The sequence below is a fragment of the Asterias amurensis genome, chromosome 11, assembly GCF_032118995.1.
Source record: "Asterias amurensis chromosome 11, ASM3211899v1".
Classification (NCBI taxonomy): Eukaryota; Metazoa; Echinodermata; class Asteroidea; order Forcipulatida; family Asteriidae; genus Asterias; species Asterias amurensis.
In genome coordinates, this window is record NC_092658.1 from 16,333,269 (window position 1) to 16,350,210 (window position 16,942).

Below are 16,942 nucleotides of genomic sequence, written 5' to 3' on the forward strand. Positions count from 1 at the left end.
CCAAAAGTAGTTTTCAGTTTAAGATGAGGCGGTATAGATGAAACAAATTTTGTATAAACAATGACGAATCTGTCACGCTGTGAGTTCTTTACTCTTTGTAGTATTTATTTCACATGTATTTTAAAGAGTATTTTATATTAACTACTGATGCAATATATCGTCTTATTATAAAAAAGAATTTAGTGAATGATTTTTTTTATTATTAAATTGCTACATTTCTGTAGATGTATAGAAACTGCAAGATTATTGTTATACTTCTGGATTATTTACAGGCTCAAATGGACCGTCTTGTGATATGATCCCTCTACGAGATTCACATGGTATTAGGAATTTTCATTAAAGGAACACGTTGCCTTGGATCGGACGAGTTGGTCAAAACAAAAGCGTTCGTAACCGTTTTTTATACAATGCATATGGTTGGAAAGATGTTTTAAAAGTAGCATACAATAATCCACACAAGTTTGCGTGGTTTTCCTTCTACTGTGCAAACTATCACCGTCGGCCATTTATGGGAGTCAAAATTTTGACCCCCATTAATGGCCGACGTGTTAGTCGACGAGTAAAGGAAAACCACGCAATTTCGAGGCATGTTTGTGTGGATCATTGTATTCTACTTTTACAACATCTTTCTACCCATATGCATTTTATAAAAAACGGTTACAAACGTTTTTCAAAGACCAACTCGACCGATCCAAGGCAACGTGTTCCTTTAAAGGCAGTGGACACTATTGGTAATTACTCAAAATAATTATTAGCATAAAACCTTACTTGGTGACGAGTAATGGGGAGAGGTTGATGGTATAAAATATTGTGAGAAACGGCTCCTTTTCGAAAAGAAGTAATTTTCCACGAATTTGATTTTGAGACCTCATATGTAGAACTTGAGGTCTCGAAATCAACCATTGAAATACACACAACTTCGTGTGGCAAGGGTGTTTTTCTCTTTCATTATTATCTCGCAAGTTCGATGACCTCGCAAGTTCGATTAAGCTCAAATTTTCACAGGTTTGTTATTTTATGCATATGTTGAGATACATGTACACCAACTGTGAAGGATAGTCTTTGACAATTACCAATAGTGTCCACTGCCTTTAAAAGAAATAACGTCCTTGTTATCTCACCATCTCACCAAGTTTTATTATGTATGCGGCCTGTGTATCATATAATTGGAGAGTGCACGTGTGTGTTGTAACTTGGTGAAATGTCGTAATTCCAAAGTTCCATGTTTAGCCACAGACCTGCTAGGAATGAATGTGTTTTATAAAAATATATCTAATTAAGGCATTGTTATGTCTTGAATACATTGTTTGGTACAAAATCTGTCACTTTGCTGTCTGTTTGGTAAGATTCTGTTGAAATCTAAACAGTTTTGTATTGTCTAGTCTTTTGGGCATACAAAATAAACATTTTAAAATTTAAAAAAACCTGACATCGATGCATGTTAACTTTTTAACTATTTTCTTAAAGACAATTGTTCTCTTTCCTCAAGTATTATGATAAGCAAATAATGACAAAAATCTGCAATTTATAAGCAACCTTATTCTGAGATTAGATTTGGATCCTATCCCGCACTGTGTTTGTATTGGAGCAAGTGATGAAATGCTAACTCCTTCCAATGAGTGGTATTCGGTTCTTAATAATCAGTCTGGTAGCATATCTAAGTTGAACAAATGCCTCATTGTGGGTCGACCATGTGGACAGTTCTAAAAAAGGAAAGAAAAAAAAGATAAATACATGTAATTATTGGTACAGCTACTACTTAACATGCCACGTCATTGGTTTTGTGCATATATGTTTCAAGTTAATGAAGGATTGGACGTCAGTTAGGCTAATGGATTTGAAGTGGACATCAAAAGTTACTCACCCAGGGCTGGTCAATTTCAGTCATATGACACACCAACTGAAACAAAACAAACATCGTTGGGTATGAAAAAAAAACTAATATCTTTATCATTCTCATGTCTTGCACAACACCATAACACAGCCAATCTCTGAAAGAAAATTGCTGTAAATTGAGTGATGTTTTATTGTAAACAAAAAGACTTTACAATGTGTTGGGGATGTTAAGCAAAGATGCTTTTGGACAAGTTCATCACTGCAATATTCTCTACTGAAACACAACCTTGAAAACAACCTTTTGAATCGAATAGTGGCGTCCTGCTATTGTTAATCTATTTTTCCCTTTCTACATGTTCTAGAGAACTCCTTTGAGGGGTCCAAGTTGAACAAAGACAAGCTTTGTGGGGTCCATTGTTCAATATTGTTCTCAAAACCTGACCACCATTTGAAATGAAATTTTCACATATTAGTTTTATTGTATAAATGTGTATGTGTATGGATTAAAACGATAGACCGATCCAGTAGGCTCCGCCCACGACGCTTGTGTGAGCAAGAACACGTGGGGCTCTCCAATGCCTTTCTGCACAACTCTGCCGCGCGCGCCAAGCATACGCGCACACATGTCGGACCTTAGTGTCGGACCTTCGTTGCGTTGTGATTGGTCAATACGCAATGGAGCGGAGCTTAATGGATCGGTCTGTTGAACGATTCCAAAAACCATAGGCTCCTTGAGCACCTTAATTGGATTTTGGCGCCCTACAACTATTCTATATTAGTTGCCTTTTAACCCCCTTGCCTGTTAACCTCACCTTCTTCATCTCTCTCTGATTGAGCGCTGTACCAATCATGATGGATTTCCTACATGACCGTGATGCAAACATCTGACGTACTCTGCTGGGCCTGCACATGACTCCCTGATTGTACAAAAATAAATAAAATACCTACACTGTTTGACCTCCACTGACAACACATTTCTAAAGCAATGGGGGAGGTCTGTTTGTTTTGTGCCATCCAGTGTTGCGTTTCAGAGCACATAATCGCGCAGTTCTATTACGTGTGTGCCTGATGTGCGCTGGTCTGCCATTTTATGAGCTTCTAATGTTGTCATTTTGGAAGGGTAAAAGGAGTTGCTTCATAAACACGTGTGCATGGACTGTCATTTACATTGACAAAATCAGCATTATCTTCATTTATTAACACTTTTTGGTTCTGTAGGATTAAGAATATACTCTCATTGGATGGGCTAAATGGCTTAATAAGATAGACTATGCCCTCGCATTGCAGTGTGGCTGTGCCCCACACTTTAATTCACAAAGGAGCTTGTTTACTTTGTTGTTCATTGTCGGCCAAACCAGGGGAACCAGGGGAGCGTTTCAAAAGTATCACAGTTTTTAATTGGTCAGCTGAATATTGACGAAGCAGCCTACAGCCTAAGTGGCCATCTTTGCTGGGGTCCGTACTCACACAGTCTTACTGACAGCTCTTCTCAATCCATCTTAAAAGGGACCAGACTATATTTTTCCTTCCAGCCTCAGTTTGGTTTACATTGGGGAAGAACAGCTGAAAAGCAAATTGGCGCACCACGATAAAGGCCAATTAATTGAACTTACCGGTGCATCGCTCAACATGAAGATGACTTCGTCAATATCCTCCTTTCCAAATGTCCAGTTCTTGCTCATTGGTAAGGATGTCAGTTTGACCCTCTGAGTTGGTGTTGCTAGGGGGACAAAATGTCATCCAAATAGAATAAAAAGTCATATTGAGAACAATACACAGATCCTAGCACACATATCAAAGTAGCTAGATCAAGGTCCTGCACATCCCATACAGAGAGCACAAGACAAAACACTTTTCCTGGCAGCAAATCAATGGCTTCATTTAGGCAGGCAGTCGGGAGCAACTCCTTGCCATAGTGAAATGTCACAAGCACGCCTAGCCCTATATAGGACTCTTTCTCTGTACACAGGAACAGAGTCCTAACTATTGAGGCCCGTTTCTGGGGCGGAAAAATTTCACAGCTTTATAACTTAAATCTTACCTGCAACAAGCCACTAATTTCAACAGATTCACATTCCATTGCGGCATACATTTTTCTGCGGTGGGTTTTGGTCCTCATATTTTCCTCACAAATCCGTCATTTTCGTGAAATAATGCAGCTTCCAACGTTAAAAAATTCCCGTTTCGATCGTTTTCTCACAGTGTTGTCTGTTGTCGTGCGTACGCGTATACATTCGCGTGCAAGACGCACGATGCAAGCTTAGACGCATGAATTCTTGGTCACCGTATCTTGACTGCACAGCGTTAACACGCAACACAATTCAAAATGTGCACGTCGTGCGTCTTCTGTACACACGGCAGACTGTGAGAGTACGAACAAAAATGGGAATTCCTTAACGTTGGGAGCTGCATTATTTCATGAAAATAACGGATTTGTGAAGAATATATGACGATCAAAACCCACCGCAGAAAAACATATGCTGCCATGGAATGTGAATTTGTTGAAATTGGTGCTTTCTTGCAGGTAAGATTTGAGTTATGAAGCTGTGAAAATTTTCCGCCCCAGAAATGTACCCTGATGTCCAGGACGTCACTGTAGTACAATACGAAAGTGTAAGGCCGCCAGGGCTAAAGCACGCCTGGTACAGCCACGGACTCGTCCTCCAAGAAACGGGCCAAAATAATGCTGCCCTTGTATGTAGAACAGAGGGCAGAGAGAAATGTGATGATCCCTGATAGAAGATGAATCCATCATGGAACCCCTAATGACCAGAATGACGGTTGGGTGTGTGAATGACTGAATTAATGACTGACAACTGTCCCTGTTCATGCAGTATAGTTAGAATATTCCTCAAACTTTCTCAACTCCCAGTGAGCAATCCCAGCCCCCAAGCCCCAAAAATGTGGTGTCAACCAGGTCACTACTCTCTCCAAACCTTAATCAAGTTTCAATTCATATTGATACGCTTTTATTCACCTTCTTCGTCGATGGCAAAATCAAATCCATTCTTCTTGAAGATGTCCAGGTTATCTATCAGTATGGACTCATTGACTGCTGTCAGCTCCAATGGCATGGCTCTAACAAACAAAATATCAATTATTTATAGTTTGGCTCTCAAAACACTCAACAAAATCACAACTTTAAAAAGAAGAGCATGTCATTCCTGGAGAAATTGGCTTAGCAAGATTACTAATATGAAAGGATGTTGCCGTAAAAATATATATTTGAGTTGCAGTGGTTCTGAGAAAAACCAGTGTTATACAACGCAATGTTTTTATCAGCTGACTGTCTCCAGAAGAAAAGTAAAAAAAATCAAGAAACCATCAAAAACTCAGTTCACTTACTGTATCAACCTCTGACCCTGTAGAACTGTGTGCCTTTGCAGCATCTCAAAGTTGTACTTCTCATCAGTGGCATGCTAGAGAAGGTATGAGAGGAAAACAAAACCATATAAATGAAGAACAATATTGAAAGGTTCTTAGCGATGATATAAACAATTAGAAGAATTGTGCACCTCATGCTGATCCAACACAGATTTCAATATTATATCGAGGCACTGTATCATCAGGTATATTTAAACCCCATCAAACTTTCTAAATTCCATTCAGAACTCAGTAGCATACAACCACAAGCAATGTACATTTTCCCAGATTCCTATGAAAAAAAAACAAATTCACAGGCATAATTACTCGGGTGGGATTTGAACCCCGAGATGCCTTTCTAGAGCAGATGTTTTTACCACTAGCCTGTAACAGCCTGGTAGCTAGAGGCAAGTTGCTTTAACAATTCTGGGTTAAGAGCAGCAAACTATTGAATGGTCTCCTGTTCAAGGACAAAAGCATTATGGCCAGGCAGGCTGGGATTTGAAGAAAAAAAACACCATGATAATTCACGTCCTTGATCGTTGTTAACAATTCCAATGTTTCTATGCTTTAAAGGTTTACGTACCTGATCGATAATGAACAAATCTCTCTTGTGCTTGGCGATGATGAACCCTAGATTAAACTGGCCTAAAATCTCCATGCACGGAAACATGTCTTTACTGTTACACAACAAAACAAATTCAAAGTCAATACAATTTTTGTTTACACACCTATACATGTAGGAGGGTAGTTTTAGAATAGTACTACAGTCTGCTTCTCAAATGGCAGAGATGGTGTGCATATAGTCCAATCCATGTATTAGAATCCTGGTCATGTGAGCAAGATACTTAAACATAATTGCTTCTCTTCACACAGGAGTATAAATGGGTACCTGCAAGGATAGAGGTTGACATGAGTATTATAAAGCCGTAGGATCGCCACAGCAGCCTGAGGCTGTACATGTAAACTACCCAGGGAGCTGAGAAAGATTAAAGGAATGCTATAGGCCCAGTGACCGACAGCTGATTTCACGAAATGCAAGGATTAATCCCATCTCGAGTTTGGACGAGTAACCATCCTATCTTAGGATGGTTCAATACGTCCTAGCAAATTCAGATACAGAACTTAACTCGTCTTAAGTCCTAAAGATTCATCTTAAGTTAATGATAATGGTCATTGTAAAATGCGCTTTATATAAGAAAACAGGTTATTATTATTATAAAATAGAAAATGTTGGACCTGTACCTGACATTTTTAGTGAGTTCATCCTCTGCCGTGCTGTTATCCGATGGAGTAATGGCAGCCTTGAATGTACGACTGAAGGATCTTGAGCTACATGAGGCATCTAAACAGAGTTTAAAGGGAAGGTATACATTTGATAATTACTCTTAGAATGAAAGGCAATAAAAACCTTTGGTTAGAAGCGATATGGCAGGGTTTGATAGTATAGAGCTTTTTGAGAAATATTTCACTTCAAAGTAAATGTGGTTATGTAAATATATATCAGTTTTTATGTCCCCGAAATTTGAATCTGAGACTGTTTCTCAGGGTCCACGGTGATAGGCACGGAAAGAAACCACTAGGTCAACCTGATGTCATGAAACTATTTCTACCATGTTTGGTTACCTGTTTGTTCTTTTAGTTGTCCTGTTAGCCTGTCCAATGAAAATGGCACCTTTACTTCTTTCCGTCTTGACGATGTTGAAAACCTTTGAAATTTAGAGTCGTCCTGAAGAATAAGACGAAGCTCAGTTGACAACAGTGCAGTTATATTTGAATTAAGGAATTGCATGGTGAGGTATCAATGTGTATTTGGTCTGCGGTAACTCCATGTGTACTTGCCCAGTAGATATATTCTTTTAAGAACTCGCTTGCTTTATATCACGGAGGAGTAGAATTTCTGGAATTCAGGAGATTGCCTATTTCTGAAAAGAACTGCCCAGAACTGTCCTGGTTATTAACTATTACCTGGGCTAAAGTGAAGAAATCGACTGGGACTCTTACCTTTACTTAGTGGATCGATAACTTCACTACCGTGGATTGAGTTCATAATTGACTCAATGTTTGATTAGTTGTTGAATTAAAAACTATTTAAAACAAGAAATTTTTTTCATACCATTAAAAGCGCTCCTGCTTTCGAATTTGTCGTGCTGCATGATGTTATTTCTTTATCTGCAACTTCCATAGAAACCCGTTCTTCATCATCTTTGGGTGCCTTTTCAACTGCTTCGTGTGCCACAGAACTGCAGTCTGCAACCGGAATTTCCAACTCTTTTCTTTCATTGGTGGACGAGTCGGTCACTAAAACTCTGCAATGGGGTGCCGCTTTAGCCTCTTCTGATTGGTGGAGGACATTCAAATGATTGCAAATGTCCACTTCCGATTGGCCACTCTCTTGAGGCAAAGTTACATGTAGGTTGCTCTTATCTCCTTCTGAGTGTGTCGAGGTGCAGTTCTGCAAACCCAAAGTCCGTTTCTCATCATCAGACGAGTCAGTGATGGAACTTGACGGCAAATCTCTTTCAAAGTTACTCGTTCCCAGGAAAAGATTACTCCTTTTGTGATCCTCTTGACTGACATCTGTGGCTTCATCATCAGGAGCAACTTTTGAGAGCTCAATCTCCTCACTGAGTAAAGAACGTTTGCTGGGACTTGAACATGTTTGACTTGGAGATTGTGAGTTATTCTGTGTGGAGTTTTGATGGACTGGTTCTGATTTTGCACGTTTTAAAAGGAAGGCATCAAGTTTGGGCTCTGCAGATCAAACAGAATAGAGAAGAATATATCACTTCAGTTGGAAAACCTTACACTAAAAAAACATAGCCTGCATAACAACGTGGTAACAATCTTTGAGAGGGCGAGGCCATATTTAATTTTGCACAAGGTACTTCTGGAAAATCAGCTAAGACCAGGGCAACAGAACAAAGGCCATGGGCCTTTTTGTCCTCCGTGTACAAGTCAAGGCTGGTAATATTGCTACCAAAACCTAATGTGAAAACACAAACCCATCTTTTTGCACCCAAACCTCTCGTGCAAAAGTACAATGTTTTTACAAATTCAAGATGTTTTGAACAATTTTTTATAAGAAGAAAACTTACGTTTGGATACTCTCTCCTGTATTTCTCGGGTATTGATTTCACTGCTCCCTCCTGCATGCGAGAAGGATCTAGAAATGGGAAAGAAAACAGGTTTCATCAGTGACTAGCGCAACGACCAAAATCTGTGAAACTACATGTACATGTACTGTATGTGAATTGCATGCATCAGTCAGTTTCATTAGGTATTATACATACCTCTTTAACCCAGCCAAAGTAAGTTTAAGTCCCTTGTAGTCTGGTCTACTGCCCTCAGTGGCTGATCCAGTGCATGGTGGATGTCTGGCAGCAATCAGACTTGTCAGTCCTCCAGTCTCCGTTTTCCCCGTACCAGCCCCAGACGATGACCTCATCTGCGAGTTCACATCATAGACGGAGGATCGCGGTTCGTATATCTGTTGCAATGACGTCTGAAAAGGGACATTGAAGGAAAGGTATAGGTTTGGTATTAACTCTTAAAATCATTGGCAATAAAAACTATTAGTTAGAAGTCAACATAGGTTTTCGATAGTATGAGCATGGAGGTAGAACTCCATTGTATGAGGCACTTTGAGAAACATTTCGAAGTATTGTGGTTATGTAAAAATAGATCAGTTTTATGCGCTTAAATGTGAATCTAAGATTGTGTATTAATCTGTACTCCCTTCCTGCATTATCCGCTCTAGATTTTTGGCAAAATCTCATAAAACGTGAAATGAAATGAAGTTTCCACAGATTAGTTTTATGGCACACATTTACATTTGTTTAGGATTAAAGCATTCGAATTGGTTCCAAAAATTGAAGGTATACTTTGCCTTTTGTGGCTTTGATCGACATACATACAAATAAAATGACAGGACTTCACCACTGTGTGCATACATGTGTAGCACATTGGGAGATTTGGGGCATTTAGGAGTATAATGCACCTAGAGGAGAGTTTTCATTGTCAATCGCATTACATGTGTATGTGGATAAACAGACAAACAAAATAATAAATGTAAGGGCAGCAAAGATAGTCTCTACCTTCAACATGGCCAACAAGCTCTTTTCTTCCAGAACAAAAATCTTCCTCTTGTCCGGTGTGACATTTACATCCACAGAATCTGACGAAAGACATTCACAAAATTGTGGCAATAATTGCTTGAGAAATGTCAGTTTTATGTAAATCTGTGATCATCACAAAGTAAAATATAAAAATATTAATAATTATTATAATAAGACACTTGTAAAGCGCCTAATGCAAACAGTCTCTAAGCGCATACAAAGAACAATAAAGTAAACATAATTATTATAACCAGACAAAAAAACAATCAAATTAACAGAGATACATTAAAAATGGTTATTAAAAAAAAAAAAAAAAATGTGAAAAATGACCAGGCAAATTGCAATCTATTTAAATGGGGCCAAAAAGGACCCAAATCTCACTTGTTTAATGTTTGTATCATTCCACATACCTTTAGCAAGGGAGATGTCCAGAACCACAAATGGGTATTGGTGCCTGTTGTACATATGGTACACCTCATTCACAAGCTTAGACACCTTACAAAGAAATCATTAACAAGTTTGTTAAAAATTGTGGGTTGTGTTCTTATCGGGAAAGACTCTGCTAGCGGCTAGGGTTGAATTGTCAGGTCATTAACTGTTTTTCACATTTATACCATCCCATGCATTGTAGGTTCTTTTGGTTGGCAAGCAGTTTGCAACGGCCAATTCTATTTTCTCAAAAATTGCTAGCTACGGACAAATACAGAAACTGCAATAAATATTTGAAGCACAGATTGATAAATGAACACTTATAAACTAAGAAGCTTTCTTTATAAAACAAGGATTCAAATAAAGTAACTGACTTAGTTATCATTGAACATTACATCAAACTAAATCTGCTGCCAACCATGCCAGAAACATGAGGCAAAACCTTTTTAGATGAAAGTGTTGCAGGATCAGAAATAAATATTGTTATTATATAGTGACTGAGGTGAATTAATTACCTTAGGAAAATCACATGGTCTCTTGTTAATGTAGTAATACTGTCTGTCAGCGCTGCTTCGGCCTCTACCATGGTCACTCTTGGATACATAACCTGTGATTCTAGACAATTTATGTAGGCAAGGGAATGGTAACTTGGTTAAAAGGATATATCTGTTTGTTAACCACTCTTAAACTAAAAGGCAATAAAAACCTTTGGTTAGAAGCCTAAAGCAGTTTTATGGCATTTTAAAACATTTTACCTCAAAGTAATAGGGTTCTGTAAAGTCAGATTTGACGCACTTTGAGAGAGTTTTAATTTAAACTAAGAATAATTTGTTTGTTGTTTATTCTTCTTTTACCAATATCACCTTCAACTAGAGTTGTCTAGGATATGTGCACTTTAAAAGAACTATTTTATCATTATTACCATGAACAGTTTTACCGTTTTGTTATGTTTTCTCAGAACTGGTGAGTTATAAACTTGCTCTGATAAAACCCCAATGCTTTACTTCGAACTTCAATTCGTATTATATTTACTTGAAAAGTTGTTCTTGTACTTGATGTTCAGTCAGTCCATACTCCTCGCATTGTTCAGAGCCTGGGGTGACTTGCGCAAAATCCATCAGATTCTGAAGCTGTTAAGGAAGAGGAGAAAAAGGTTCAAACTACATCATGTACATTGAGTGAGTTCGCCTGCACACCAACTCAAGGTCGACTATTTTTTACTTGAACCAAGGCTGGTCAACCATTGGTTGACTAATGTTATGAACTGAAGGTCGACTATTTTGACTCGAACCCAGGCTGGTCAACCATTGCTTGACCACTGTGGTCGACTGTTTGGAACTGGGCTCAAGCTTTAGTTTAATTTATGCAAAAAATAGTTAATGTCCCGATGTTTCGACCCTACCAGAGTACTCTCAAAGGAAATTTTTACATAGTGCTGCAGTAAGACAGACCAACAAATGTAGCATTTAGACTAAAACCATTGAAATTCAGAACCCCTGATGATGAATGATCACCATGCTGTTAGGTCATTGTGAGTTCACTCAAGTCAGCCACCAATTTGGCTGTACCAAAACAACAAAACCACAAGGGAAACTGGTAGGGTTAAGTTTGAATAATTTTCGATTTTGAACAAAGACAAATTACAAGAGTGGGATTCGAACCTGCGACTTCCGGATTAGTGTGTCGGCACTTTATAAACTGTGCCGGCAAATGTTAAAAAGTAGTAAATTCTTCTTTTACCTGCTTTGACCCAAAAACATTGGCAATGTTCTCCTTGAGTAGAGTATTTCCACTGGTTGACATGACAGGGGAACGTTTCCTTTAAATAAAAACATTTACAACCAACAATCAAGACATTTAACAAAAGAAAACCACAAAAAGAGAGAAAAACGTTTGCAAAATCAGTCCTGCTCCACAAAACCAGGATGGCGAACTCAAACACAATATTTCCTGAGGTATATATGGCTATTCAAGTTGCAGTTTGTCAAAACAAGAGAGAATGTCCAGTTGCATAATAAAGATCTATAGACTTACCCCTGGCCTATCTGATTAGTGCATGTTAGCTTCACCCCTGAACTGATGATCCCATAAGCTTGAAGTAACTGTGCCATCTTAGTGAACTCCTTCAGGAAAGAAGAAACAGGACAACTGTTAGCAAACAAGTCTTAGGCTGTATCCAAATTGGCGACTCACAGCTACAACTACGACGCTTGCTAAGACAGCTCTATACTTCAATGCAGCCGTTGCGATAGCCCAAGCTGTAGCCGCAAATTCCAACACGACCTTGCACTTAAGTTTAGACTTCCATTACAGTTCTTCAGAGAGCAATTGTTGAGAGTGAGTTGTGGTAAACTGTAGCTGCAATTTTTTCTTGCTTTGCATTTATTGCTTCCCATAGTTTACTGACCGTGGTTGGCAAAAACTTGTACTGTGATGTTGCAACAGAAAGGTCTACATATTCTCCCACACTTATACATTTTTTAGAGCAATTGCTGTGGGTACCGTCAGTTAATTTGAGGCCTGATTGCCTGCACGTTAACATTAACAAAATGTACCTTCTTGAGATTCCTTAGGAACTCCTTGTGCCGGACTGGTAGTGTTGAGAAGAGATTTTGAAGTGTGACTGTAGTGCCATGCTGGATAAAGATAAAAAGTAGAACACCAACTCAAGTGTGAGCCTTTAAGTAGTGAGAACCAAATATTTCAAGGTCTAATATTTTCTAATATAAGAACATAGAAAATTTGCATAGAAAATAACAAATCGCATCCCCTTAAGGTGACCCCTGGCTGCCGCTTCCCAGGTTGTACCGTAATATTATTGGTTGTATGGCTTCTGGACTGGCACCCCGAACAAAGATATTGACACAATAGGGAGACCGCCAGCAAAGGGATTGATAGCTCAGACGGTAGAGCGCTGGCACGTTCATCCAGAGGTCGTTGGTTCAAATGCTACTCTCTTCAAGTTGATTTTTTTTTTCAACCCCAAATCAAATAACAAAATGTTCTGATAATTAACCTTAGTAGGAAATGATTCTTTGGAATGCATTACTCATAAATGACTCACATAAAAACTGGAACTTTATTACCTGTCTTGGGCAGGGTGTCTGCTTGACCAGTCTGCCGTCATGATCATACTCCAACCTGGTACCCACAGCAGCTGACTCATGGCAGGTAACCACTATCATGTTACTGTAGTAGGAAGCAATCAAACAACACACGCTACATGTACATTCATCATGGTTTCACTATCAGTCAGCTCATGCGTTGTCCATAATGCATAGCAAAGTCCTTATAATAAAAGAACACACCGAGCAATGCACATATTCTTCAGGGATAATACAGTATGCAAAACTGATACATAAATTATCTGCGGTGCTTGACATGTACTTTAATTTTTTACACGTATGCTCTATGCACAATGCAACAAACACATGGGTTTCCGGCTGTACGCATCCACTTGCATATTTCTAGCCAATGAAAGCTTTGGGTTTGAAGTGCAGTTCCTGTCTTTATCATTGCGTATAAAGACAAGGGACCAGTCTATCATTGTACATACCTGAGAGCACAAAGAGAGCTGAGGGCTTCCCCTCTAAACCCAAAGGTATCAACACTGCTTAGGTCAGAAAAGTCTCTCAGCTTAGAGGTGTGATGTTTCAATGCTAAAAAAACAGAATAAAACAAAAACATTATAACAGAAACACATAGTGTTAGGCAGAGGGGTCAGGGGTGTCTCGTGCTATTTTGACACCCAATTTCAGATTTGGCCACCCTGTCTTACCTCTCGTTTATAGTTTAATGTATTATAAGTGACAATTTGGTAAGCAGAGAATGGTGATCACATAACCACATAACTTCGCCCCTCTTCGATCATGACAACACTGCCCCTTTAAGACTGTGTGCAATAGATCCTCAAGATGACAGCCATGCTGTCTCAATCCCTACAACCTGCAGTGCTGCAGCTAAATCCAATTTAGTCCACTTAGGGCGAGCAGCTCAACAAAATCATTCATGTTTAGATATAGAGCTAGCATTGCTGCAATCTGGGGGAAATCTGTGCTGGGCAGCAAAGTGTATTTTGCTCAGAGTGACGGGCGCAATCTGTTAGTTCTAGGCAGAATCAACATGTGTGTTTACATAAACCAACTGCTTGCTTCAATCAATGCTTTCACCTATTTGAATTTAATTTAGACGATGAAAATCTTGTGCTTTGATGAGTTGATTGACTGCCTTCTTCAAACTTCATCCACATAATGTCAGTGTTCTGCTGGGGTTTTGTAGTTTGCTAAACACACAAATTTACAGTTATGGTAATATATGGGGTCGTAAAGCATCACTTCGCTGTATTGTGCCAGTTGGATAAAAAAAACATTTTGTTTTTTAAAAAGCAAGAAAACTGATGTCTTGTTTATTAAAAAATACAATCTAATCTGTATCTTACTAAGTCCCTGGAAGTTGTTGTCCTCAACTCCTGAGCCATTGTCTATAACCTCCAATACTTCTGAGCCATAATCTTTCAGACGGATATCTGCAAAAAAAAAACACAACAATATTATTGGTTTCATAACTTCCATATATCTTATATTTCTGTATAAATGTATTATATATAAGTGCATAGAGTACCTTGTTGGTATGTGCTCTATACATGTACAATACTTTGATACTGTATTGTATTATTATTATCCAAAATAAGTAATAAATGACCCCATCATAAACAAGGCCACTTTCAATTTTAATCAACTTCTAATTACCAAGAATCAGCAACCTAAATATCATCTGTCAATCAAAACCTTTAAGAAACACAATCTACGATAATAAATGAACACTGAGCAACACAGACCTGCCAGAAACCAATTTTGATCCAGGTGCTGATCTTACAAGAACATTTTAAAACAAGCTTAGAATTTCACAGACAGCACATCTATGTATATAACGCACACTGCACATCATTCATGATGGCTGATGACAGCTCTTTCAAAATAGATGAACTTCTTTACGCACTGATATCTTCTATTGGAATTTGTGGAGTAGTGGGCAACATTTTGGTATGTGTGACTGTAAGTAACACGAAGACACTGCAAAACCTGACCAACCACATGATACTGAACCTAGCTGTTGCAGATGCACTGGTGTGTGTAGCTGGCTCCTTAACTCCGCTTGTACCCCATTGCCAACAGGGTACAAATCTCACTTTGAACACGGCAGAACTCAAGACATGTGGCCACTACAACGGAATCAAATGGGTTCATTATTATCTCATGAACTGCTTCTGTGCTCAGTCTGTATTCAGCCTGACACTAGCAACCTTTGAGCGGTTTATCGGAATCACCCAGCCTCTGCAGTATCTTAGCTTCTTCACACAGAGAAAGATTACGCTGTTGTTACTGGCCACATGGGTGATCCCATTCATTTTGGAGATGCCCCGTGTCCTTTATCACACCACCACTTACCCAAATATACAGAAAACAGAACCAATCATATTTGGCATCATATCAGCTACAATATTCCTCCTTCCAGTCACCGCCATGATTCGGATGTACACCAAAATCCTCACTAACCTCAAACAAGGAGCCAGAAACCTAGAGGTGCAAGGAATCCGTGGACCGCCGCAGCAGCTGCACAGAGCTCACAGGAAAGTAACTAGTGCTCTGGCCGTCATCACTGTTGCTTTTTTCATCCTCATTTTTTTACCAGTTGCCTGGTAAGCTATGGATCACCGTGGTGGAATCCATACCTTATCCTGTGCCATTTGCTGGTCTCGTGTGGAAAGTTTTCATGACGTTGACGCTGATGAATTCCGCTATAAACCCTGTCCTGTACGGCTTTAAGTACCAACAGCTTCGAGTAGCTTTCAAGTCAATGCTGTGCAGATGTTGTAATCACTTGAGAAAGCCAAATCGAGTTGATCCTAGTGTAATAACTCTTCAATCTCTGGCTACTAGGGTAATTACTCTTCAAGTTAAATCTTTTGACACTGATCTTGAAACAATCTGACCAGCACTTCAAATCTTGCAATTCATGGAGGGAGGGAAATAAAGTCGAACTGGATGTAGTCGTGCAGCAAGGTTGTGGGTCGAATCTCCCTGGCTAACCGCTGATTTCACAATGAATAGAATAACTATTGTCATCTAGCTACTGAATGTTTGTGTGAGAAAGATTGGCTGTTGCCAGATTTGGCGCTTATCCCCTTGTGGGAGTTTGCCAAGTTCCCTTGAACAAAAGAAAGAAACAAACAAAAACCATTTCCTACCTATATTTGTGGCTCCAGCATCCAGGGAGTTCTCCACCAGTTCCTTGATGGCTGTGGCTAGATTAAGGACCACCTGACCTGAGCATATCCTATGAACAGACTGTCTGTCAATGGCTTTAACACTGCCAGCCATCATCTTGAAATTACATCTGAAATCTGGGTATAATTTAAACAAAAAAGAAAACAATATGAAAACCTGTCTTTGAGTAAGGATAATCTTTCGGTCGTCGCCACCAATTTATCCGCCGTTAATTAACTCCAAAACCACTGAATTTTTTTCTTACCTGAGAAGAAGGGTTACCGCATATATACATCCAGAAAAAAAAGAGAGAAAAATAACGTAACAGTTTGTAAACAAAGGTCAAAGAGTAATTTATTAGGTTTGCGGTAACAGCTGCACTTTTTGGGGAAAACAAAGAAGGTGATGATGGACTGTTTTAGTGTTTAGTTAGGTACGTTAATGTTACTGTGTTAGAGTTTAGTAATACTGTAGTAAACAGCAGTCACTGACTAGTCCGCTAGGTACCGGTAGTACAATCAATGGTACAATACATCCAAAAAACTTTATTGACAAACATTTTTACAAACAATTTTACAAAAATCCTATCAATCATTAGCAATCAAAACAAAAATTATGTTTTGTTTAATGATTGAGCAAGCCACTTACCGTTCTCAAGCTTTCGATCAATTCTTTTTAAGTTGTTAAACACTATAAAATTTACATTTAACACCAAAAACACTGTGTAAACAGAAACACAGTACACTTTTTAGCAGCATCGCTGCGTAGCATGCACTGTGTGATGGCAGCAGTCGACAAAATGTTTTTGCCTTTTCCCGGGAGTCCTCGTTCTACATATTTAATATTAATTACATTAAGCAGATATGATTAAAAAAATTGTTTACGTATAATAGATGTTTTTTAATTGTTAATTTATGAAATATTTAAAAT

General features: G+C 38.8%; 1 protein-coding gene across 1 annotated transcript; it reads right to left on the minus strand.

The window, feature by feature from the left end:
* Positions 1-1,565: 1,565 nt before the first annotated feature.
* On the minus strand, positions 1,566-16,794 carry LOC139944232 (mismatch repair endonuclease PMS2-like). Its single transcript, XM_071941206.1, has 24 exons — positions 16,661-16,794; positions 15,994-16,149; positions 14,185-14,271; positions 13,303-13,405; positions 12,833-12,935; positions 12,302-12,382; positions 11,781-11,869; positions 11,487-11,565; positions 10,779-10,876; positions 10,262-10,361; positions 9,728-9,812; positions 9,297-9,376; positions 8,493-8,704; positions 8,298-8,365; positions 7,316-7,953; positions 6,826-6,928; positions 6,445-6,544; positions 5,786-5,879; positions 5,182-5,255; positions 4,814-4,914; positions 3,450-3,556; positions 2,649-2,753; positions 1,865-1,900; positions 1,566-1,703 (listed from the first exon to the last, which is right to left on the minus strand). Exons 2-24 carry the CDS (start codon positions 16,127-16,129, stop codon positions 1,641-1,643), a joined length of 2,742 nt encoding a protein of 913 aa, XP_071797307.1. The 5' UTR covers positions 16,130-16,149; positions 16,661-16,794; the 3' UTR covers positions 1,566-1,640.
* Positions 16,795-16,942: the final 148 nt, after the last annotated feature.

Coding starts and splice junctions, on each gene's coding strand:
- LOC139944232 (XM_071941206.1), bottom strand. CDS start 16,129: ATGATGGCTGGCAGTGTTAAAGCCATTGACAGACAGTCTGTTCATAGG. Junction 12,383..12,832: donor AGACACCCTGCCCAAGACAG/GTAATAAAGTTC, acceptor ATCTTTATCCAG/CATGGCACTACAGTCACACT. Junction 8,366..8,492: donor ACTTTGGCTGGGTTAAAGAG/GTATGTATAATA, acceptor TCCCATTTCTAG/ATCCTTCTCGCATGCAGGAG.